The sequence below is a fragment of the Mesoplodon densirostris genome, chromosome 7 (genome assembly GCF_025265405.1).
Source record: "Mesoplodon densirostris isolate mMesDen1 chromosome 7, mMesDen1 primary haplotype, whole genome shotgun sequence".
Taxonomy (NCBI): Eukaryota; Metazoa; Chordata; class Mammalia; order Artiodactyla; family Ziphiidae; genus Mesoplodon; species Mesoplodon densirostris.
The window spans coordinates 7,001,857-7,024,384 of record NC_082667.1 but is presented as its reverse complement, the minus strand read 5'-3'; the positions used below and the strand labels follow the sequence as shown (position 1 = coordinate 7,024,384).

The following is a 22,528-nucleotide window of genomic DNA, read 5'->3' as shown; positions in this document are numbered from 1 at the left end:
TCAGAGGCCTTTGAGGTCTCCTTAGCAGCTGCCCACTTCCATTCTCACTTTCTCAGCCACAGATAAACAACTATTTCTGCTGAAACACTTCCATCTGCCTTCCGAGGCAGTATCAAGGCCACCAACTCCAGGGAGCCCTCCCTGGATCCCCCTCCTTCGAGAAAGCCCAAGCCTGGTCCCCTGGGCAATGCAAAGGCCCAGTAGTGTTGGCAAATCCCCCCATAAGCCCCAGAAACAAGGCTCAAACGAAATCAAGGAAACCAAATCTTCAATGTATGGAAAAACCAGTGCCAGTGGGGACCGGGGGTCACCGGACCAGGTGGAAGGTCAGCCAGTATATCATGAGGGGCTGAAAGGCTGCAGCTCCCAGAGTCAGGTAGAGCTGGAGACGTTGCCGGGGGGCCGGGCCCCCAACGCTGTCGGGGCCCAGGGCTGCTGTTTGCAAAGAGCGCGCCTGGAATAAAGGAGAGAGCTGAAGCTGGGCCGGGAAGGGGAAGCTTGTCCCCAGCTCCGACCCCAAGAGAAGAGGAGCCAGCCCCAGACTCACGATGAAGTACATCAGCGCAGATGAAGTCCAGGCCAGCGCCACGTAGTAGCCATCGCTGCCAAAGAGCAGGCCCGTGAGAACACTGAGGATCATCCTGCAGCGGGCAGGGGTGGGGGAGGGAGGAAGAGAAGGCTGGAGACCTCCCAAGGGTCCAGGCCTGAGACTGCCCCAGAGCCCAGCCTAGACCCCACCTACCATCACCAGGGCCCTTTACCCCCAACCTGTCCCCCCAGGGACCTAGACTCCAAATGAATTGGGAGGGCCAGGACTCAGCCCTAGGACCTGGAGCTGAGACCCCCTTCACTACCCCAGCTCACCCCTCTCCCCTGTGCTCCCAGGGTGACTCTCAACACACTCCTGACCTCCTGAGCAACACTGAGCTGTCCCTGAGGAGGCTGCTGAAAACAGGTGCTCCCTCTAGTAGAGGAGCTAGAGGGGGTCCAGGGTCACAGTTCGAGGCTGTAGCTATGCAGGCCGGGAACCCAGAGCGGTAGGCACCCCCGACCCAGGCGAGCCTCCCGCTCGGCCCACAGGTGCTCACCCCACATATTTGTAGCCGCTGTAGGCCAGCAGGTGGAAGGTGCTCAGGTCGCTGCGCACGGTGGCCAGGTAGAAGCCCAGGAGCAGAGCTAGCACCTCCATCACAACCCACACCAGTGCCGCGCTTGCACACAGGCCCAGCACCTCTGGGGAGAACCTGTGGCCGTGTGGGGGTGGGGTGAGGGGAGCCCCAAACCAGCCATCCCGTGGCAGGTGCAAGACTGGGGGCACGGGTGGACTTGGGAGCTGGCACAAATCCCCTAGGGAGGTGAGGAGAGGAGTCAGGAGTGGGGAAGTGGTGGGGATGGGGAAGGGGTTGGCACTGACCTTTTCTGAATGCCCAGCGCCATCCCAGCCAGCAGCACGTAGGTGATGAAGGCCATTGCTGCCAAGAGCCAGAGAGATGCCATCAGCCTGGTTTCCTCAGCCAGAGCTACCCCCCACTAGGTATTCAGAGCCACTGACACCCTGCATATCCCAACACGCTCGACCTCCACACTCAGCTCCCCAGTGCCCTTGCCTGGGATGCCTTTTCCTGCTCAGCCCTCTCCCACTGTGTAAATGCTACCTGACCCTTCTCTCAGGACCACGAAGCCACCTCCTTCCCCGTCCCTGTACTAGGAAACTCACCAAAGTTTCCTGCTGTGTCTCAGAAACTACATCACAGGCCAGAGTCACCTCTGCTATTTTCACAAAAGCTCAGACGGCAGCTGGGTTTTCACAGCAATTTCAACTTCTCAGTCCTGTCCTCTGCCCCCTTCAAGCACCAGAACTGATGTGCCCACAAGAGGGCACAGTGTCTGGAGACAGCAAACCAACTCTACCACCTATAAGCTGTGTATCCTCAAAGATACTCAACTCTCTCTGAGCCTTGGCTTCAACGTGTAAAACAGGGATGGCAGTTCCTGCCTTACACAGTGACTATGAGAGGGAAACAAAATGAAGGGGGGAAGAACCTGTCTCTCCCCCAGGGCAACTGGGCTGTTTGGCTGCCCTCCTGGTAGCCCTTCTGAGGGCTGGCCCGGGCATACTCACCCCTCCTCCAGCGTGTCCACCAGGGGCCTCGCCTTGTGCAGGCCCCAGGACAGAGAGAAGTCAGATGCAGAGTCTGCCAGCCACTGCACAGTGTGGGCGGCCTGACCCATGCCATGTAGACAGGCAGTTGTGGGAACCCAGAAGGGAGTGACCACCTCCTCAAAGAAGGGGATACTGAAGCAGGCCTTGGAGGACAAGTAATAACAGTGATAACAGCTAATATTTACTGCGTGCTTCCTGTGTGCCACGTGCTGGCTGAGCACACACATCCCTTCGCTGAATTTCCACAACAGTCCTCTGTGGTAGGAACTGTTGTTATTCCAGTTTTTCAGGAGCATGAAAGTAGCCACCTGAGGTCCCACAGCTGGAAGTTGCAGGGCCAGGTCTAAACCCAAGGCTCCAGGCTGGGGAGGGACATGGTCTAAGTCAAGTGGCAGGAAGGTCTCAAAAGGGAGTACCCTGAGAGCACACCCAGGAAGCTGCTTACTGGTCACCCCACTCTGCCTACCTGGTCTACCTGGCATCTAGGGACACCACAAAAGCCACACACAAAAGCACCAAGAGCAGAAGCTGAACCAACACATGAGCCTCTCTCTTCTCGTTGGCGCCTCAAGGCACAAGTCCCCCCATAACTCCTAGCCCAGGTCAAAGACTCACTGGGGATATACAGGTCGGGGGCGTTGAGGTCTTGCCGCGGGGGCAAAGGCACGTCACGACTGTACTGTACTTCCCAGTTCTGGTGGTGGCAGCAGCAGCCAGGTTAGGAGGAAAAGACGAGAGGAAAGAAGGGGGTTGAGATCTGGAGGCCAGACTCTGGGGCAGGATGAGGGAGGCAAGGGGGTCCACCAGCTCAGCTGGTAGGCAGCTCACCTGGTGTGTGTAGGGGAAGACCAGTAGCCCTAGCTTCTTGGCCACATAGGCTGTGTCCACAGCGAAAAAATACTTGAGTTTGTTCACAGACACAAAACGGTGCAGCTGGGAGGGGAGAGAGGAGGCTGTGGGCAAGCTGTACCCCAAACCTCAGGGTGCTCCTCTATGTGCTCCTTCCCTGAGGGCTGCTGTGAGGATTAGGTGGGATCCCGTGATGCCCCAGCCCTGGCCAGAAATCCTGCCACCCTTGCCCTGGGGGTGGGCCACACCTCCTTGTGCACCATGTCCTTCCCATGGGATGCGATGGAGCCGCCATAGGCCATAGCCATGTTGGCCACTGGGTCCCCAATCAAGTGGTTGACATTGAAGGCCACGTCGGCTCCTGGGGCTGGGTATCCCCCCGGCTGGCTGGAGTAACCACCGCTTGTGTCATCGAAGAGAGGAGGGGGATCCGGAGCTGCCCGGGCCCTGTGCTTGGAGCCTGTGGGTTTGTAGGTACCAGAGTAGGTGACAGGAATACCAAGCATGACCCCAAACCACTGCCCCTTCCCCAGGCTGGGCAGCCCTGTATGGGTCCTGGGAGCACCAAGCAATCAGTGAGGGAAACTAGCTGGACGAGGAGTAGCTGACCCAGGAAGAACTTTGATGAGGGATCCTTTTGGAGAGGTGCTAAATGTGGGCAAAGAAAGAGCTGAGGCAGCCCCTGGAAGTGGTTGCCCGTCTGAGGGTTCCTGGGGGCCTCCTCAAGGGGACTGATTTCTGAACTGAGACTTGGAGACTGAGTTTGCTAGGTGAAGACAATTAGCAGGGAATCCCCGCGTGAACAAGGGTGGGAAAGGCGACGGCTGGGTACGCGGAGGCCCTGGGCAGTGGTGAGAAACCCTACCAGGGTCATGACAGGGAAAGGAAGTTTGGGAGGCAAACCCCATTCATGCCCGAGTCGGGCACGGGGATCCCAGCAGTGCTGTCACCGCCCGATCTGATCTCAGGTTTGGGCCGAGAGGGCGAAGTCCAGGACGCGTTGCACAGTCTCACGGGTCAGGAATCCGAATGACATTCGCCGCCCTGGGCAGCAGTCACGGCCGCCCCTCTCCCTCAGGGTGAGCGGGCCGTGCAGCCGACACTCCTCGGGCCGATCGGCCCGCGCCCCCGCCCACCCCACGCCCCACGCACCGTGGGCTCCGTAGCCCGAGTGATAAGCCATGGCCCCGACGCTCGCTCTTTCCGAGGGCCCGCTGCGTCGCCTCGTGGTACGAATACTAGTGAGGCAGCTGCTTCGTTTCTTGGGAACCGACCGAGGTTACCGAGCAGCCAGACACGTCCCCGTCTTGTCCGACGACAGCAGCATGTCCTCAGCGTCATCCTCTGCCGCCTGCCATTGGCTCCTCGGCGGCGCCGGCTCGCCCATCCCCTCTCCCAATTGGTTACTGGCGTGCCCTCGCCGAAGCGGATTCGGCAGAAACCAACTTCCGGGCGGGGGGAATAGGCGGAGCAACTTGAGGCGCTCTCGGATTGGATAGTGCGGTTGTTAGTTCGCGGCGGAGCAGCCAATAGAAGGGTCAAGGTAGGAGGAGGTTGAGAAGTATTTCCGCGCCTGCGCACTGGAGCACTTGACGCTCTACCTGCCACGACTACAGCAGGAGACCCGGCGGAGGCTGGCGGGGGCTGGAGTCCGGGAATGAAGTTTCGCTCGCGGGACGTACTCCAAGAGGGAGTGGGACGGTGGGGCTATGACCAAGCCCTATCCCTCGGGGCTCTTTCCCCTCCTTCTCAATGCGAGCTTTCCTTCCCTGTCCTCCATACTTCCCCCAGTACTGGCGCGGAGCCCGGGCAGCCGGGGCGGGGGTGGGGTGGGGTGCTGGTAGGAGCCCGGGCCGAGCAGTGACTGCGCAGCCCAGCGAGCTCCGGGATGCTGACTCCTCCTCCCGCCTCCCACCACTCGTTTCCGCGCGGGTGCTGTCCGCTGTCTGGTGCTGAAATTCCCTACCGCCACTGCCGCCATCCTGCAGGCTCCGAGGGCCTGGGCTCTCCACACACACACACACACACACGTATTGAAAAACCGAGGTCACACACACACACACACATTACATGTATTGAAAAACCGAGGTCACACACACACACACATTACATGTATTGAAAAACCGAGGTCCGGGTCTGAAGTCCCAGAAATTGGGTGGTAGTAAATTGGGTGGTAATAGTTGGGATAGGATCCTGCACCAGGCTTGTCCCGTCGACTCTCCCGTGCTCCAGATGATTTATGGGTGGAGGTGTGCCGATTCGCCTCCTGAAGCTGTGGTTGCAACTCCTGAGTCATTGCCAGCCCTTCAGTCATCTCGAAGTGAGACCCCCAAGCCTCACTCATGACCTCAGGGGCTCCTTTCTCTCCACCTTTCTCTCATTCCCACCTTCCCCGGAGACAGTCTTCGGGGCCTCCCTTCACACAGACCTCCAGCCACCACTTTCTACAGAGCAAGATCAGGTCCTCTTCGACCTGCCTCTAGTTAGCTACCCAGTGTCCAGTTACACCAGGTGACCTTCCTGCTCTCCAAACTCAATCCACGTGGTCCAGTTGCAGTGCCTTTGCCCAGAAGTCCCCTCCACCTGGGATGCCCTCATATCCACTTGTCCGAAACCTAATTATCCTTTAAGAGTCAGTTCAACTTGTGCCTCTCAGAGAGACAGAGGGAAGAGTCCTGGCTTGGGACGGAGGCCGGAGGCCAGGCTTTAGGCTCCCTCTGGGTGCAGTAGTTTGCCCTGGATGTAAATTCCATGAGGACAGGGCCTGTGTCATTCTCCACTTCTACACTTGTCTTCACGATGCTTGTGAATGCTTCACAGTACTTGCATATAGAAGACACCTAATAAACATCTGCGCCTAATAATTTTTTTTTTTAAATGGATGAAACTCTGGTTCAGTCCTTTTTTCTCTCTACCGTTTCGGTTACTTCATCTTTAAATGGGTAGGGGTGTTGAACAGAATGGTCTTTGAGTTGCTCTTTGGGAAAAAAAAAAATTCACAAAACAAACCCCACCTAGCATTGCAGCTCCCTATGTCCCACCAACTGATTGTCTACCTTGGGGGCTGGGCCCTGGCCCAGGGGCAGATGTGAAGGTCTGAGGCCCCTGAGGGTCAGAGAGCAGCACTGGGGCCACCAGTACCTGGGAGGGGGTCCTCTCATGTGGGACAAATCCCACTCGCCTGTACAGCATGATGAATGTGCATTGAATCCAGCACCTTTCCATCCCCATTTCTCCGGTGGGAAAATTGAGGTTGGGGGTGAAGGGTGCCAACTCAAGATCACAAAGCCTAGGGCCCCGGGTGTCCTGGCCTCCTGCTTGCCTGCTCTAAGTGGAGCCCAGCTCCTCTGTCCAGCTAACGAGGCTCACCACAGCCTTCAGGGCTGTAACTGCCCCCTCCACCACCACAAGCGAGGCTTCAGGGGTGGGGTCTGGGTGAGCTCAGGCCTGGGCCTACTCAGAGATAGGACCCCGCGGGTACCCACTCTCTTCGAGATTCATTTTACAGCAAGGGAGGCTCAGGCCCCAGAGAGCAAGGACTCGTCCAAGGTCGCAAGCTCGATCGCGGCAGGAAGGGAACCCAGGCGTCCGTCCGCCCAGCCTGGGCTTCTCAGGGGCGGGGGCAGCACCCGCGGTGCCAGGCGCTGCCGGCGGCGCAGAGGGTGCCGCGGGGGCGGGGTCAGCGGAGGGCGGGGCGCCGGGCACCGCGGCTGCCAACGCCTCCGCCGCGCTCAGGCTCTATCTCCGCGCACTCCCTCCGCGGCCACTGAGCCGAGCGGACGCCCACTGGGGCCGCGCCGCAGCCCTCCGCGCTCCCCCCTATCATGCCCCGGGCCCGGGCGGGGGCCGCCCAAGCAGCCAGGACACCATGCCCGAGGGCGGCGGTGGCGGCGACGGCGGGGAGGTGCCCGCGCTCATCCCGGACGGCGAGCCGCTGCGGGAGGAGGTACCGGCTCTGTGTGGTGGGGGCCGGAGCCGGGGCTGGAGCGGGAAGAGGGGGACAAGGGAAGGGGCGACCCCCGAGGCGGGGGCTGAGGAGGGAAGTCCGGAGACCCTGTGGCCAATGACGTCACTGGGGTAGCCTGCGTCCTGCAAGAGGTCCTGGGACCTAGGGGCCCACGTAGGGGTAGGGGTGGGGTTGGCTGGGAAGGGGTATGGGGGCAACTCCCGCCCCCGACGCCCCCTCATCCCGCCTCGCCTTCCTGTGACGTCAGCACCTGGCCCCTGCGCGGCCCCATTCTGCAGCGCTGCCCCTCACCCCCAGAGCCCCGGGGTCAGGCCCCCAGGCACTCACGAGGTGCCTGGGCGGCGACTGCAATGCAGCAGCGGTAGCGGGGACTCGGGGAGCGGGGAGCAGAGGGAGGAGGGGAAAGAGGGAGGGAGGTGGCCTCTGGTACCCCTTCTCCCTCTCCCTGAGGTGAGGCCCCAGGGCCCATCCTGCTGGTTGGGACCCTCAGAATGGCCCCTCCTCAGTCCTAGCCAGGAAGAGGGTCTGCAGGGCTGTAGGGCCCAGTGTGGGGTGTTGGGGGTGGTGGGTGGTGAGTAGATCTCTGCGTGTGTTTCGGTGGACAGAGGGTGCTTGTGGGTGTGTGAATGTCAGTGCGTGCTCCGCACACCTTGAATGGGATATACGCGCCCTATAGTCAGGCGAGGGTCTGGTGGGTCCCTTGGCTTGGGTGAAATGCTCACGTGTGAGTGCATGTGAGTGTCTCGTCCTGCGGTGTGTGGGTCTCTCCCGGTAGAGTCTGTAGGGTGTGGGTGTCAGGTCGCAGTAGGGGTGGGGGCATGTGCACCGTGGTAGGTAAGGGGCTGCCGTGTCCCTGCGCTTCAGTGAATGTGTAACATTTATGTGCATCTGTGTGTCCTGTAGTGGGTGGGTTGGGGGAGGGGATGCGTGTGCACCTGTGCGCCAAGTTACAGTGGGGGAGGGGGGTTGCGCCCTGGGCTCTGGTGAGGGTCTGCTGCGTACTGGATAGACAGGCAGAGGTCACATTCCCGGTGGGGGGTTCTTCCGTGAACTTGGGGTGGGGTGGGGTGGGGGTCGCGGATGAGGTTAGGTGCATCCCACTGGCCCCGCAGGTCAGGGTAGTGGTATGCCTCTGTGGTGGGCGGCTGCTCTGGGCTGGGGTGGGGACATTCCTCTCCTCCTGGGTTTCTCACAGCCTGGTGGGGGTGGGACTGTGGGGGAAAAGGTGGCCCCTTAACCCCACCCCCCACCCCGCTGCTTCCTCCAGACCACGTCTTCCTTCTCCCCCTTTTCACCCCTTCTCTCTTCCCCCTTCTCTCTCCTTAGGCACCTGGGGATGAGGCGGGAGCCAGGCTGGCAGCCCGGGCCAGGGAGTGGTCCCTGCTGCCCAGCAGCTGTGTCCCGCCCCCCCTCAGCACAGATGGGGAGTGGAGGACGGCACTCCATCTGCTCCCCCCACCACCGCCCAGACTCACACCTCTCCCTCTCTTCCTCTTTCTCCTTTACTTGAAAGCCTCGCCCAAGTCTCCTGCTGTCTCTAGCGAGACCAAGGGACCAGAGGGAGTTGCGGGGTAACGGTAATAGTATTTATTCCCATGGCCAGACCCTGTGCTAAAATCTTCACACATTATGGTCTCGTTGAATCCTCACAACAACCCCAGTTTACAGAGGAGGAAGTTGAGGTCCAGAGAGGATGAGGGAACTGCCCAAGTCATACAGTGAGTGGCGGAGCCAGCAGCCAATCCTGGGCTCCTAAGCCCATGCTCTTCACCCCTAGGACCCCTGCCACCCTGGCTTCCCACACCACCAGGTCCAGGAATCAGTGCCCAGAGAGGGCAGGGATATGGCCACGATCACACAGCAAATCGGGAGCAAAGTCAGGACCAGAGCTCAGTTTTCTCAGTGGCCAGTCGTGGGGGAGAGGGGGGTCCTCTCCTCTTTGGGCAGAGATGGGTCTGTTTTGTCCTACATGCCCCTGACTGAGAGATGACAGGGCACAGTGGAGGATAGGCTTGCGGCAGAGAGGCCTGGGTTTGAGCCCTGCTGCTCGACTGTCAGTTGGCTAGAAGGGTGAGGCCTGGCGCGAGTTGCCCCGTCCCTCAGAGCCTCAGTTTCCTCCTCTGTAAAGCGGGGACACAGCACCACCTCCTTCAAGGGGCTTCCGCAGAGCAGCAGGCAGAGCTGACGGCCGCGGGCTGACCCACGCCTCCCCTCTCTCTGCAGCAGCGGCCCCTGAAACAGTCCCTGGGGAGCTCCCTGTGTCGCGAGTCGCACTGGAAGTGCCTGCTTCTCACGCTGCTCATCCACGCCTGCGGCGCCGTGGTGGCCTGGTGTCGCCTGGCCACGGTGCCACGGCTGGTGCTGGGGCCCGAGGCGGCCCTGGCCCAGGGGGCTGGGGGCCCGCCACCCACCTACCCAGCCAGCCCCTGCTCGGATGGCTACCTGTACATCCCACTGGCCTTTGTCTCCCTCCTCTACCTCCTCTACCTGGCCGAGTGCTGGCACTGTCACGTGCGCTCCTGCCAGGCGCCGCGCACCGACGCCAACACCGTGCTCGCCCTGATCCGCCGGCTGCAGCAGGCGCCGCCCTGCGTCTGGTGGAAGGCCACCAGCTACCACTACGTGCGGCGTACCCGCCAGATCACCCGCTACCGCAACGGCGACGCCTACACCACCACACAGGTCTACCACGAGAGGGCCGACAGCCGCTCGGCTCGGGGCGAGTTCGACTACTCGGCCCACGGCGTCCGCGACGTCTCCAAGGAGCTTGTGGGCCTGGCCGACCACGCGGCCACGCGGCTGCGCTTCACCAAGTGCTTCAGCTTCGGCAGCGCCGAGGCCGAGGCCTCGTACCTCACCCAGCGGGCCCGCTTCTTCAGCGCCAACGAGGGCCTGGATGACTACCTGGAGGCCCGGGAGGGCATGCACCTGAAGGACGTGGACTTCCGCGAGTCCCTCATGGTCTTCGCCGACCCTCGCAGCCCGCCGTGGTACGCGCGCGCCTGGGTCTTCTGGCTGGTGTCGGCGGCCACGCTGTCCTGGCCGCTGCGCGTTGTGGCGGCCTACGGCACGGCCCACGTGCACTACCAGGTGGAGAAGCTCTTCGGCGCCAGCTCGCCCGCGCCTGGGGCCGGGCCCGGCGGGCCCCCGCTCTCCCGTGTGGCCACGGTGGACTTCACCGAGCTCGAGTGGCACATCTGCTCCAACCGGCAGCTGGTGCCCAGCTACTCAGAGGCCGTGGTCATGGACGCCAGCTCGGGCGCCTACCTCCGTGGCTGCCAGCGCTGCCGCCGCTCCGTCAGCAGCAACTCGCTGCCCCCCGCCCGGCCCGGCGGGCCCCGCCTGCCTTTTAGCCGCAGCCGCCTCTCGCTGGGAGCCGGGGGCCGCGCCACACCGGGCGTCTTCCGAAGCCTAAGCGGGGGGCCGCTGGGGCGTCGTGGAGAGGACACGGAGCCCCTGGAAAGCCCACCGTGCTACGAGGACGCCCTTTACTTCCCGGTGCTCATCGTCCACGGTGACAGCGGCTGCCAGGGGGACGGGCAGGGTGCGCCCTGAGACCCACACGGCCCCCAGACTGACCCTCTCCCCACCATCCCACCACGGGGCTTCCATGCCTGAGTAATTGTTATCCAAAACAGGAGGGAAGACAAACCAGCACACAAGGGATGGGGTGGGGTTGGAGCCCTTAGACAGGCTAACATGCAGGGACCCACGGTCATTTTAGGGGCGGGGGGACACCACCGCGGTTGGGTCTACGAACCGTCCCAGCATGGCTCCCCTCCACCACCACCACCACGTCCCACCCCCTGCGATGGCGGGCGATCTAGCCTGGGGGCCTCTCAGGCTGCGCAGGGAAGGAAGTTTCCAGAAAACCTGGGCTGGGGGAGGAGTCCCGGGGACAGCTGTTGCCTGCAGCAGAGGGCTGCCTATGGACTCTTCCCTGCATGGCTGAAGCCACGTCGGGGGCCCTCGAGCAACCCAGAAGCACAAATCGGTGGTTTGGGGCCGTCCAGCTGGGCTGGCATCCATGAACCTGAAGACCCGGCTATGGCAGCACCACGGCCTCGGCCCCACTACCCTCCCAAAGTCCCTACCCTCCTTCCCTGACAGGCCCGTCCGTGCCTGCCTTCTGGCCTCTGCTCAGGGCCAGTCCCTGATCAGACTCTGTGGCGCGGCCCCTCTACCAGGAGCCTGGATCTTGGAGCACAGCCCTGTCCCACCCCAGCCCCCTGTGTTCCCTGGTCCACCCTCCCCTGCACATCCAGCCACCCCTGTAACCCGGGGTTCCTTCCCAGGGCCCCATCTCAATTCCATATTCCCTGGTCTCTGCTCCTGGCCCCAGAAGTCCATGTCCATCTCTGTCAGCTGCGCACACGCCTTCCAGGCTGTGTCCTCTCATCGCCCCCTGACTTCTCTGCTCTTTACCTTCCTGATGACCCACGGGGCTCAGGGCTACTGGGCATCCGAGGGGCCTCGGCCCCGGCCACAGCCTCTTGGACGATGCCCTTGCTCTGCCATGGAGGCCCCTGCTTCCCCCGTCCCTGGGGCCTGGCCCAGGGGACACCAGCCCTCCCCCAGGGAGGAGAGAGTAGTCCCTTCCCTTCCAACTGGGGCTTCCACCCGCTCTCATGGGCCGGTGGGGGAGGGAGGAGGCAGAGAAGATGCAGATAAAATAAAAGGTATGAAATGGAAGGTCTTCTCACGTGCATTCCTGGGTGGTGGGTTCAAGGCCACCACAACAAACGCAATGGGCCATGTTGGGTCTGGGAGGGGATGCAGGGTGGGGCTGCAGCACCCCCAGGAGAGGGTGAGCTCCCTGCCTGGCCTGGGGTCTCTGAGACTCAGATTTGGGTTGCTCTGAGCAGCTGACTCCGACCGACCGGTGTCTGGGTCGCTTCTAAGAGACTGTCCAAGTGGCACCTCTTCCAGCCCAGCAGCAGTTTCCATTCTGCTGCTGGGTGTGCTGAGGACTAAGGGAGTGTGGCTGGTCCCCGAAGTGGGAAGAAAGAGGTATAGCCTGTGGCACAAATTCAGTTCCCCCGATGGCTGTTGGTGTCATGGATCTGGGGGAATGGGCACTGAGCAGGTCAGAGGACGCAAAGCTGGAAACAGCCAGCCCCAAATCAGGGCATGGGGTCTGAAGACGGAAGAGGGCAAAGGAAGGGCCTACCCCAGTGGTGGAGCTCCAGCAGCCCTTGGAAGTGACATCTTCCTGTAGAGCTGTGCAGGGTGTTCACTGTGCAAGAGGCAAAGGAAGGGCCTACCCCAGTGGTGGAGCTCCAGCAGCCCTTGGAAGTGACATCTTCCTGTAGAGCTGTGCAGGGTGTTCACTGTGCAAGAGGCAAGTGTGGGTGGAATCCCACCTGTGGGCCACTCCTCAAGCCCTGGCATGAAGCCGCATCCACTTGGATGAAGGGCGCCCTTTTCTAATCCACGCAAAGGCACCATAAGGGCCAGTGGTGGCCCTAGAAGAGTGATGAGGATGAGTGGGATTCCCCCAGGCAGAGACAAGGCGAAGGGTGCTCTGGGCAGTGGGAGCTGCCTGCACAAAGGCTTGGGTGCAGGGCGTGAAGCAAGGGTGGAAGCAGAGCTGTGGAGGAGGTGGCTGAGGCCTTCAACACCAATCCCTTAACTGGGGGATTGCCTTTAAACTGGGGCAAACTGGAGCCCTGGAAGGTGGTTGAGCAGAGAAGTGACAAGCTCAGGGCTGCATATTAGGATTTTTAGCAAACTTCCATCTGCCTGCTGGCCACATGGGGAGGGTGGAGTTAGAGACCAGAGCTTTCCCTGTGCATCAGCCCACTACCTCACAGAGGGTGAAGTCAAACCTTTGTCCAGAAGCAACTTAGGTGGAAAACTCCGTGGTGCCCAAACATTCAACGAGGCTGCAACAGGCAGGGGGACAATGTGTGGCTCCAGCTCATCCCCATGGGGAAGATTTCCCTCTTCCATCATCCTGCTCTAACACCTCAGCCACTAATGGCCCACCAACCACTATCCACTCTCCCCTCCTCAATGCCAGAACCCCAGTTTTACTTTAGATGACGATGAGCCCAGCTAAAAGGCAATATTTCTAGCCTCCCTTGCACATATGGTGTGGCTGTGTGACCTAATTTTAGGGTATGAGATATAAGGAGAAGGTCTTGGAAGGGATTTCTAAAAATGCTCCTTGAAATAGAAACAATATCGGTGAAGGTTAGTTCTGTCCTCTCGGCTTCATCCTGCATTCCGCCTGGAGCGCAGATGTGAGAGTTGGAATTCCAGTAGCTACTTGGGACCTAGAGATGACCTTGAGAATTGTAGCCATGTGCTGAGGATAGCAGAGAAGCAAGATAAAAGACCTGGGGCTGGGAATTCCCTAATGGTCCAGTGGTTAGGACTCTGAGATTCCACTGCGGGGGAGCACAGGTTCGATCCCTGGTCAGGGAACTAGGATCCTGCATGCCGTGCGGCGTGGCCAAAAAAAAAAAAAAGACCCTAGGCTTCTGATGACACCATAGGTGTGTCCACATTATCCCTGGGTTGCCTGCTTCCAAACCCTCTTAGTGAAAAAGAGAAATAAACCATTAGTTTGTTTAAGCCACTGTTTTTTCTTGTCTCTATTACCAGCAGCCCATACTATTACCTATTTACCGCTGCATCACAAATTACCCCCAAACTTAGCGGCTTACGACATCAATAATCATTATTATCTCTCCTGGTTTCTGTGGGTCAAGAATTCAGACATGGCACAATGGGAGTGGCTTATCTCTGTTCCATGATGTCTAGGGCCTCTGCTGGAAGAATCAAAAGCCAGGAGTGGAATCATCCAAAGGCTCGTTCACTCACACGTCTGGCAGTTGATGCTGGCTGATGGCTGAGGGCCTAACTAGGGCTATTGGCTGGAACACCACAAGAGGGCCTCTCCATGTGGCTTGGGCTTCCTTTTTTTATTTTTATTTTTTTGTGGTACGCGGGCCTCTCACTGTTGTGGCCTCTCCCGTTGCGGAGCATGGGCTCAGCGGCCATGGCTCATGGGCCCAGCCGCTCTGCGGCATGTGGGATCTTCCCGGACCGGGGCACGAACCCGTGTCCCCTGCATCGGCAGGTGGACTCTCAACCACTGCACCACCAGGGAAGCCCTGGGCTTCCTTTTAACTTGGTGACTAGGTTCCAAGGACAAGTGTACCAAGAGAGTGGAGGCTGTATTGCCCTTTGCGGTCTAGCCTCAGAAGTCACATGCACCACTTCTGCCCCTTTCTATTGGTTAAAGCTATTACAAAGGTCCACCCAGTTTCAAGGTGAGGGAACGAATGTAAGACCCCACCTCTCGCTGGAGGCTTGTCAACATCACATTGTAAGATTAGCATGTGGGATGGCAGGTATATTATTAGTGGCCATCTTCAAAAATGCAATTGATCAATGAGCCAAATGCCATTCCTAACAAATCAACATCTATAGACTGGTCTGCAAAATTAGCACCAACCGTTTTTTGTGTTTTGTTTTGTTTTGTTTGTTTTTGGGGGGTTTTTTTGGCTGCACCGTGTAGCTTGTGGGATTGACCAGGGGTTGAACCCAGGCCTCGGCGGTAGACCGCCAGGGAATTCCTGAACACCAACCATTTTATGATGCTTGTTTGAGGGAGAAGGTGGTGGTATATCAGATGTGGGCCTACTAGGGGCAGAATGACATGCTCAGGTCCTTTATTTGGGCCCTCTAGCCTACAGTAGATTAAATATGGCCACAAACTCTTTGTAGCTCATCCCCTCAAGAGGTGGAATCCATTTCCTTGCTCTCTAAATCCGGGCTGGCCTTATGACTTGCTTTGTCCAGTAGAATGTGGCAGAAGTGAGGCTGCAGTGCTTTGGAGACTAGGCCTCAAGAGGACGTGCAGCTCCACCTGTGCTCTCTTGGAGCCCCGAGACCACCAGGCTGTGAAGATGCCCAGCCTAGTCTCCTGACAGATGAGAGGTCACATGCCCCAGCCAAGAGCCTGGACATGCCGGCCCAAATGGAGCCACACAGGACTGTAGCCACAGGAATGACCCCCAGGAAAGAGTAGCAGACTAGCAGACGAACCACCGAGCTGATCCCACCCCAAATTGCTGACCTACAGAATGGTGAGAAATAAGAAATCCTTGTCGTTTCAAGCCACTAAGTTTTGGAGTGGTTTGTTACATGCAGTGGATAGCTGATACAGATTCTGAACCCGTTTCCACCTCTTAATGCAGGGTCACTGGGCCTGCACAGCCTGGCGAAACTGGAAACCCCAGTGTCTGCTGGACAGCTCCCATCTGGTGGTCTGGTGTCTCTTGTTCACGTGTTTGGTCTCTATTTGAGCCAACAGTGAACCAGGATACTCCATTCTAAACCATTCTCAAAGGAGAATAATGGCTGAGGAAGGGGGCAGAGCTTTGTCCCCAGATCCCAGAGACCTCTGCCTCTGCTCTCTGATCGAGGCCTGACTCGGCTCCACACAGCACGGCTGAAACAAGGTGCCCGATCTCCACACCCCCAACCCTGCTGCTCTCGATTGTTTCCATCTCAGGAAATAGTGTCACCACTGTTGCTTAAGCCAGGTGCTTGCATAGCAATCTTCTTCTTCATAGTTTTTTTTTTTAAACTTTGTATTACGTAAAATTTCAAAGACTACAAAAGTAGAGAGATTGGTGCAACAAGGCCCTTTGTCTCCAGCGCCCAGCACCACAGCCATCGCCCACCAGGACCAGTCTTATTTCACCCACCCCACCCCCACTTCTCCCCGCTCCAACTGGACTATCTCGAAGATCTGGAAATTGTAACATTTGATCCATGAACACCTCCCTCACCCCTGAAGTGACATCTACACCCAGGATTCTGCCTACAACACATCTCTCTAAACACCTCCAGTCCTCTCCAAGCCACCACCTTGCTCCAGGTCCCCCTAGGGCGTCCTCTTCCAGTGATAACCTTGGACTCCAACAAGCCTCCCCTTCCTCGCATCCCCTCCAGCCCATGCAGAATCACCTTAAAATATAAACCAAATCACATCTCCACCTCACTCAAAACATACCAGTGCCTCAGGACTTCCCTGGCAGTCCAGCGGCTAAGACTCCGTGCTTCCACTGCAGGGGGCACGGGTTCAATCCCTGGTCAGGGAAGGAAGATCCTGCATGCCGCATGGTGCGAAAAAATATAGATAGATAGATAGATAGATAGATAGATAGATAGATAGATATCAGTGCCTCAAGGAAAACCCAGACTCCTGCCCTGGCCCTCAGACCCCTGTGAGGTCTGGTGGACATCCCCAAGCTCCACTCTCCTTTTGGAGCTCCAGCCACGGTGGCCTCGTGCCTGATCCTACAACAAACCAAGCTCCTTCCCGCCTCGAGGTCTCGGCACATGCTGTGCTAGCCCCAGGAGCCTTCCTCAACCCCAGCTCTTCCCGAGATGCCCTGACCGCTCTGTCTGAAGCCATCCACTGTTCTACCTCTGCTCCCTTTACATTTCCTTTCTGCCACTCACCATAAGTGGCAATTATTTTTATTTATGTATGCATGAGGTTATTATTTGTTTCTTCTCTTAGAACTAAGTTATGGGAGGCAAATGGTAACAGGTGCAGACCTTTCAGTCTGATGGAGTTCCAATTCTGCCACTACCTCCTGAGTGGCCCTGGGCAAGTTACTTATCCTCTCTCTCAGCTGCAAAATGGGAGATAATAATAGAATCTTCTGACTTCCACGGGTTGTCATAAGGATTAAATAAGATAATATGCCACCATCACAAGATTGTAAATCAACTATAAAAAAATAAATAAGTAAATAAAATCACAACAGTACTTAAAAAAAAAAGATAATATGCCACCATGCTAAAAACAGGGTTTGCAGCATAGCAAGTGCTCAATAAATTTAGCTATCATCATTTGTACTATTATTGTTATTAATTATAAATAGGTACTCCAGGGCTTCCCTGGTGGCCCAGTGGTTAAGAATCCACCTGCCAATGCAGGAGACACGGGTTTGAGCCCTGGTTGGGGAAGATCCCACATGCCTCGGAGCAACTAAGACCGCGAGCCACAACTACTGAGCCCACATGCCACAACTACTGAAGCCCGCGTGCCTAGAGCCCGTGCTCCACAACAAGAGAAGCCTCTGCGATGAGCAGCCTGCACACCACCACGAAGAGTAGCTCACCGCAGCTAGAGAAAGCCCACACGCAGCAACGAACACCCAATGCAGCCAAAATAAATTAAATAATAAATAAATAAATAAATAGATAGATAGATGATAGATAAGTAGGTCCATATTGCGCATGCACACACACACTCACCAGCAGCCAGAACAGCGCCTGGCATACAGTCGATGTCCAGTGAACATGTGTTAAGTGAATGATTCCACAGCTTCTACCAACACCTCTGGGGTTACTGGGGCTACAAGGTCCTGAGGATTGGCTGGTGGCCCGCTTCACCTTCTCCTGTGGCCCAGACCTGCCAAAGCAGATTTGCATCACTCAGCCTCACTGGAAGTGGAGCTTTATCTTCCTTGGCCCATGGGCCCGAGAAGGGCAGCCCGGGAAGTGTGTGCTGCCTCCCCAACCCAGAGCAGCCCATGAGGTTTTGTGTCCCCTCTGTGGATGCAGACCCAGAACTACCGGACCCCTAGAGCACCCCCAGGTGTCAGGCCCGTGCACTTTTTGTGAGTTTCATCTTCCTCCCCAGGTCACACCCACTGCCCTCTGTCCTCCAGAGCCCCTGAGTATGAATTTATCACTGAAGTGGCTGGAAAGGACAAGGACACGTCCCTGAGTCAGGGTGGAAAGGCGAGCTGCTGCCCCGCTGGGTGAAGGCACAAAGCCCCTGGGAGTCATAGCAACAGCAACGAAGAAAAGCAGAGCGGCCACATTGATAACTGCACACCAAGTGCCAGAGGCTGTGCTGGCTCTGCTCCAAGGAGGAGTTTCTGTCCAGTATGTCAGCTGAGACCAGAATCGGCTAATTTTCAGTAACCTGTGGTTGCCCAGGAAAAGACAGTTGTATTTTTCTTCTTTTTGGCTGCTGTTTGTAAAACTTATAAAATAAAACTGACCAAAATAAAAATACTGATTTTTTTTCAGTAGAAGAGTTTTAATTTTTGTGTTATAAAACACAGTGTGGGTGGACTTCCCTGGTGCTGCAGTGGTTAAGAATCTGCCTGCCAGTGCAGGGGACACGGGTTCGAGTCCTGGTCCGGGAAGATCCCACATGCCATGGAGCAACTAAGCCCGTGCGCCACAACTACTGAGCCTGCGCTCTAGAGCCCGCGAGCCACGACTACTGAGCCCACATGCTACAACTACTGAAGCCCATGCGCCTAGAGGCCGTTCTCTGCAACAAGAGAAGCCACCGCAGTGGGAAGCCCGTGCACCGCAACAAAGAGTACCCCCCGCTGGCTGCAACTAGAGAAAGCCCGTGTGCAGCAACGAAGACCCAATGCAGTCAAAAATAAATTAATTAATTAATTTTAAAAAAAAACCAATGCAGCCAAATAAATAAATATTGTAAAAAACCACAATGTGTTATAACTAATATTTTAATATTAGACTAATATTTTAATAAAAATCAAGTTCAAAACTCTAAAAAACACTTATAAAACAAGCATAAGATCCTTGAAAATTTCAGACTCTGTGGACAGTTATGAAGTTAGGAGTTGGAGGGGAATTCCCCGGTGGTCCAGTGGTTAGGACTCATTGCTCTCACTACCTGGGGCCCGGGATCGATCCCTGGTTGGGGAACTAAGATCACGCAAGCCACGCGGTGTGGCCAAACAAAACACAACAAAAACAAAACAAAAACAAAAAAAAGCACATTGCTCGTTTGTTTGCTGGGAAAGCAAGGGGTGGAACGTGAAGGACTCACCAGTGAAGGTGGCAGCTCCAGTGGTTTCAGGGACCCCCAACTGTGGGGTAGAAAGGAAACTCCAATCTCCATCTTCAACCTGGCCCTCTTCCTTGAGCTCTGGATTCAGGCATACAGGTACCTTCTTCTTCTTCTTTTTTTTTTTTTTTTGCGGTACACGGGCCTCCCACTGTTGTGGCCTCTCCCATTGCGGAGCACAGGCTCCGGACACGCAGGCTCAGCGGCCATGGCTCACAGGCCCAGCCGCTCCGCGGCATGTGGGATCCTCCCAGACCAGAGCTCGAACCCGTGTCCCCTGCACCGGCAGGCGGACTCTCAACCACTGCGCCACCAGGGAAGCCCCAGGTACCTTCTTGAGTAGCCCACTTGGGTGACCTCCAAATACGGCAAACACAACAGAGCCCACACTGAATATCACCCATCTCTCCGAAGTGGCTGCTTCTCCCATGTCTCCGCCTCCATGAATGGCACCACCAGGGGGAGCCAAAATCCGGCGGCCACAGTCCTCCTCCTCCACATTCAGCCAGCCGCTGGATCCGGTCCAAATCCACCTGCCAACCACCTCTCAACTTTACTCTCTCCTCCCATCCCAACTCTGCTTCTGCCTCGGTTCAGATCACCACCCTCTCCTGCCTGGGCAGGGCCCTGGGTGGTCTCACCTTACATATTCCTTTTTTTCCCAGTTTTATTGAGATATAATTGGCATATAGCACTGTATACATTTAAGGTGTACAACATAAGGATTTGACTTACAACATTAAAGTAATAGAAAAAATTTTTTCCTTGTGATGAAAACTCTTAGAATTTATTCCCTTAACAACTTTCATATAATACATACAGCACTGTTAATTATCTTGTCATGTTGTACATTACATCCCTAGTACTTATTTATCTTATAACTGGAACTTTGTACCTTTGACTACATTCATCCAATTCCCCTTCCTCCCAGCCCCCACCTCTGGTAACCACAAATCTGATCTCTTTTTTTATGAGTTTGTTTGTTTTTGAAATATAACTGATCTATGACACTTTGTTAATTCCTTGTATACAACATAGTGATTCAATATTTCTATACCTTTCAAAATAATCACCATGATAAGTCTAGCTGTCATCTGTCACATACAAAGATATTACCTAATTATTGACTATATTCCCCACACTGTACATTTCATACCCATGACTCATTTACGTTGTACTGAAAGTCTGTACCTCTTAATCTCCCTCACCTATTTCTCTCCCTGCCCCTCCTTACCTTATGTATTCTTGCTGCTCTCCTGTCTGGTTACTTTTGTAACCCTGATCCCTTATGGAGTCTCTGATGCATAGTATGGTCTTGATAAATATTGGACAAGTGAGTGAAGGGAGGGGGTTCCAGTGGCCTCTACTTGACCCTTCTCCCTGTAATAGCCCTTGTTCCCATGGGGATATGGGGCTCTGCATGTGTCAAAACATCCTAAATTACACACAGGAACCAGGAAAATAGTCCGAGGTGGGTCCTCTGTGAGCAAGCTCTGTGGTAGAGCCTATACTAGGGATGAAAATTAAAATCTACTCTTTAATTATTTCCTTATTAGTGAGGGAAACTGCCACTTAGAGGTTGCCTGCTGCTTTAAACCAGTTGGTGGCTCTGTAATCTTCCCCTTCTGAAAGACTTCCCCTCCTCTTCAACCAACAAAATTGCAGGCACATGATCCAAGAAAGGCCAAATGGATGCTTGGAATGTAAATTTTAGGCAAAGTCTCAAATATTCTGAGACTGGCTGGGGACAAGCATCCGGCAGTGGCCTGATCACGCTGCTCCTGAGTCCCTGCTCCAGCCTCCCAAGCTACCCCAGCTTCTGCTTGTTTCCAGGTCTGACTTTCAGCCCACATTAATCCCACAGCTCCCAATGTCCTACCAAAGATTCCCTTCTATTTTGCTTGACATCAAAGTTTGCTGACTGGCTGGGGGCCAAGGTGCCCCTGGGAGGAGAGCATTTGAGACCTCTTTTCCTTTTGAGGTTTAAAGTGATTACATAGAGACTTCCCTGGTGGCGCAGTGGTTAACAATCCTCCTGCCAATGCAGGGGACACGGGTTTGAGCCCTGGTCCGGGAAGATCCCACATGCCGCGGAGCAACTAAGCCCGTGCGCCACAGCTACTGAGCCTGTGCTCTAGAGCCCGCGAGCTACAACTACTGAGCCCGTGTGCCACAGCTACTGAAGCCCGCGTGCCTAGAGCCCATGCTCCGCAACAAGAGAAGCCACTGCCATGAGAAGCCCACGCACCACAACGAAGAGTAGCCCCCGCTTGCCACAACTAGAGAAAGCCTGCATGCAGCAACGAAGACCCAACGCAGCCAATAAATAAATAAATAAATAAGAAACAACAACAACGCATCAAGTGATTACACAGCCCCAGATGCTGGTGATGGACTTGAACTGAGATCAGATGGCAGGAAAGAACCCCAAGGACCCCCAAGAGGGGGTGGCTAGACATAAATTCAGTACGAGGGTCTGGATACAGGCCAAAGCTGGAAACATCTCCTGATGCAGCCCCTCACTGTCCAGGCTGTGATAGCTGTGGCAGCACACTCTCCCCTCCAGTGGCCACATGACCAGGAATGACTGTTGGGTGAAAATTGGCAGCTAACAGCACCTCTCCCAGCTGTCTGGCTGCAGCAGAAAGTGGCTGGCAACCTCTCACTAGTAAACAAGCCGACAATAAAAAGAAGATTTTATCATCTGTCCTACTGGGCGCTGCACTGCAGGACCTGCTCGCTGTGGCTAGAGGGATCTCACACCAACCCAGCATTGTTTTCCTGGTCCCTAAGTGTGGCTGTCAGAACGATGGCCCCAAATATGCCCACATCTTAATCCCCTGGAACCTGTGAGTATATTACCTTACATGGAAAAGGGGATTTTGCAGATATGATTAAGGTTAAGAACCTTGAAAGAGGGAGATTATTATCCTGAAATATCCAGGTGGAACACCCATTTTAATCAGTCCTTCGAGGCTTCTTTGATCAGCGTGTCTTCTTTTTTTTTTAATGTAAAAAATTATTTATTTATTTATTTATTTGAATGGATAAAGATGTGGCACATATATACAATGGAATTTATTTATTTGAATTTATTTATTTATTTATTTGAATGGATAAATTTATTTATTTGAATGGATAAATTTATTTATTTGAATTTATTTATTTATTTGAATGGATAAAGAAGATGTGGCACATATACACAATGGAATATTACTCAGCCATGAAAAGAAACGAAACTGAGCTATTTGTAATGAGGTGGATGGACCTAGAGTCTGTCATACAGAGTGAAGTTAAGTCAGAAAGAGAAAGACAAATACTGTATGCTAACACATATATATGGAATTTAAGGGGAAAAAATGTCATGAAGAACCTAGGGGTAAGACAGGAATAAAGACACAGACCTACTGAGAGAGAATGGACTTGAGGACACGGGGAGGGGGAAGGGTAAGCTGGGACAAAGTGAGAGAGTGGCATGGACATATATACACTACCAAACGTAAAATAGATAGCTAGTGGGAAGCAGCCGCATAGCACAGGGAGATCAGCTCGGGGCTTTGTGACCACCTAGAGGGGTGGGATAGGGAGGGTGAGAGCGAGACACAAGAGAGAGGAGATATGGGAACATATGTATATGTATAACTGATTCACTTTGTTATAAAGCAGAAACTAGCACACC

General features: G+C 55.6%; 2 protein-coding genes across 5 annotated transcripts; one reads left to right on the top strand and one right to left on the bottom strand.

Moving 5' to 3' along the window:
* Positions 1-251: 251 nt before the first annotated feature.
* YIF1A (Yip1 interacting factor homolog A, membrane trafficking protein) lies at positions 252-4,370 on the bottom strand. Of its 4 annotated transcripts, none has more exons than XM_060103531.1 (8): positions 4,166-4,370; positions 3,262-3,473; positions 2,993-3,097; positions 2,780-2,858; positions 1,415-1,472; positions 1,089-1,244; positions 548-641; positions 252-478 (listed from the first exon to the last, which is right to left on the bottom strand). In XM_060103531.1, the coding sequence occupies exons 1-8, from the start codon at positions 4,194-4,196 to the stop codon at positions 308-310; spliced, it is 906 nt and encodes a 301-aa protein (XP_059959514.1). In that variant the 5' UTR covers positions 4,197-4,370; the 3' UTR covers positions 252-307. The 4 variants fall into 4 exon arrangements, with proteins under 4 accessions (XP_059959514.1, XP_059959515.1, XP_059959517.1 ...); XM_060103532.1 differs by having other exon boundaries at positions 252-454; positions 4,166-4,368; XM_060103534.1 differs by lacking the exon at positions 1,089-1,244.
* A 2,511-nt stretch (positions 4,371-6,881) lies between these two features.
* On the top strand, positions 6,882-10,535 carry TMEM151A (transmembrane protein 151A). Its single transcript, XM_060105129.1, has 2 exons — positions 6,882-6,959; positions 9,204-10,535. The coding sequence occupies exons 1-2, from the start codon at positions 6,882-6,884 to the stop codon at positions 10,533-10,535; spliced, it is 1,410 nt and encodes a 469-aa protein (XP_059961112.1).
* The last annotated feature ends 11,993 nt before the right edge of the window (positions 10,536-22,528 follow it).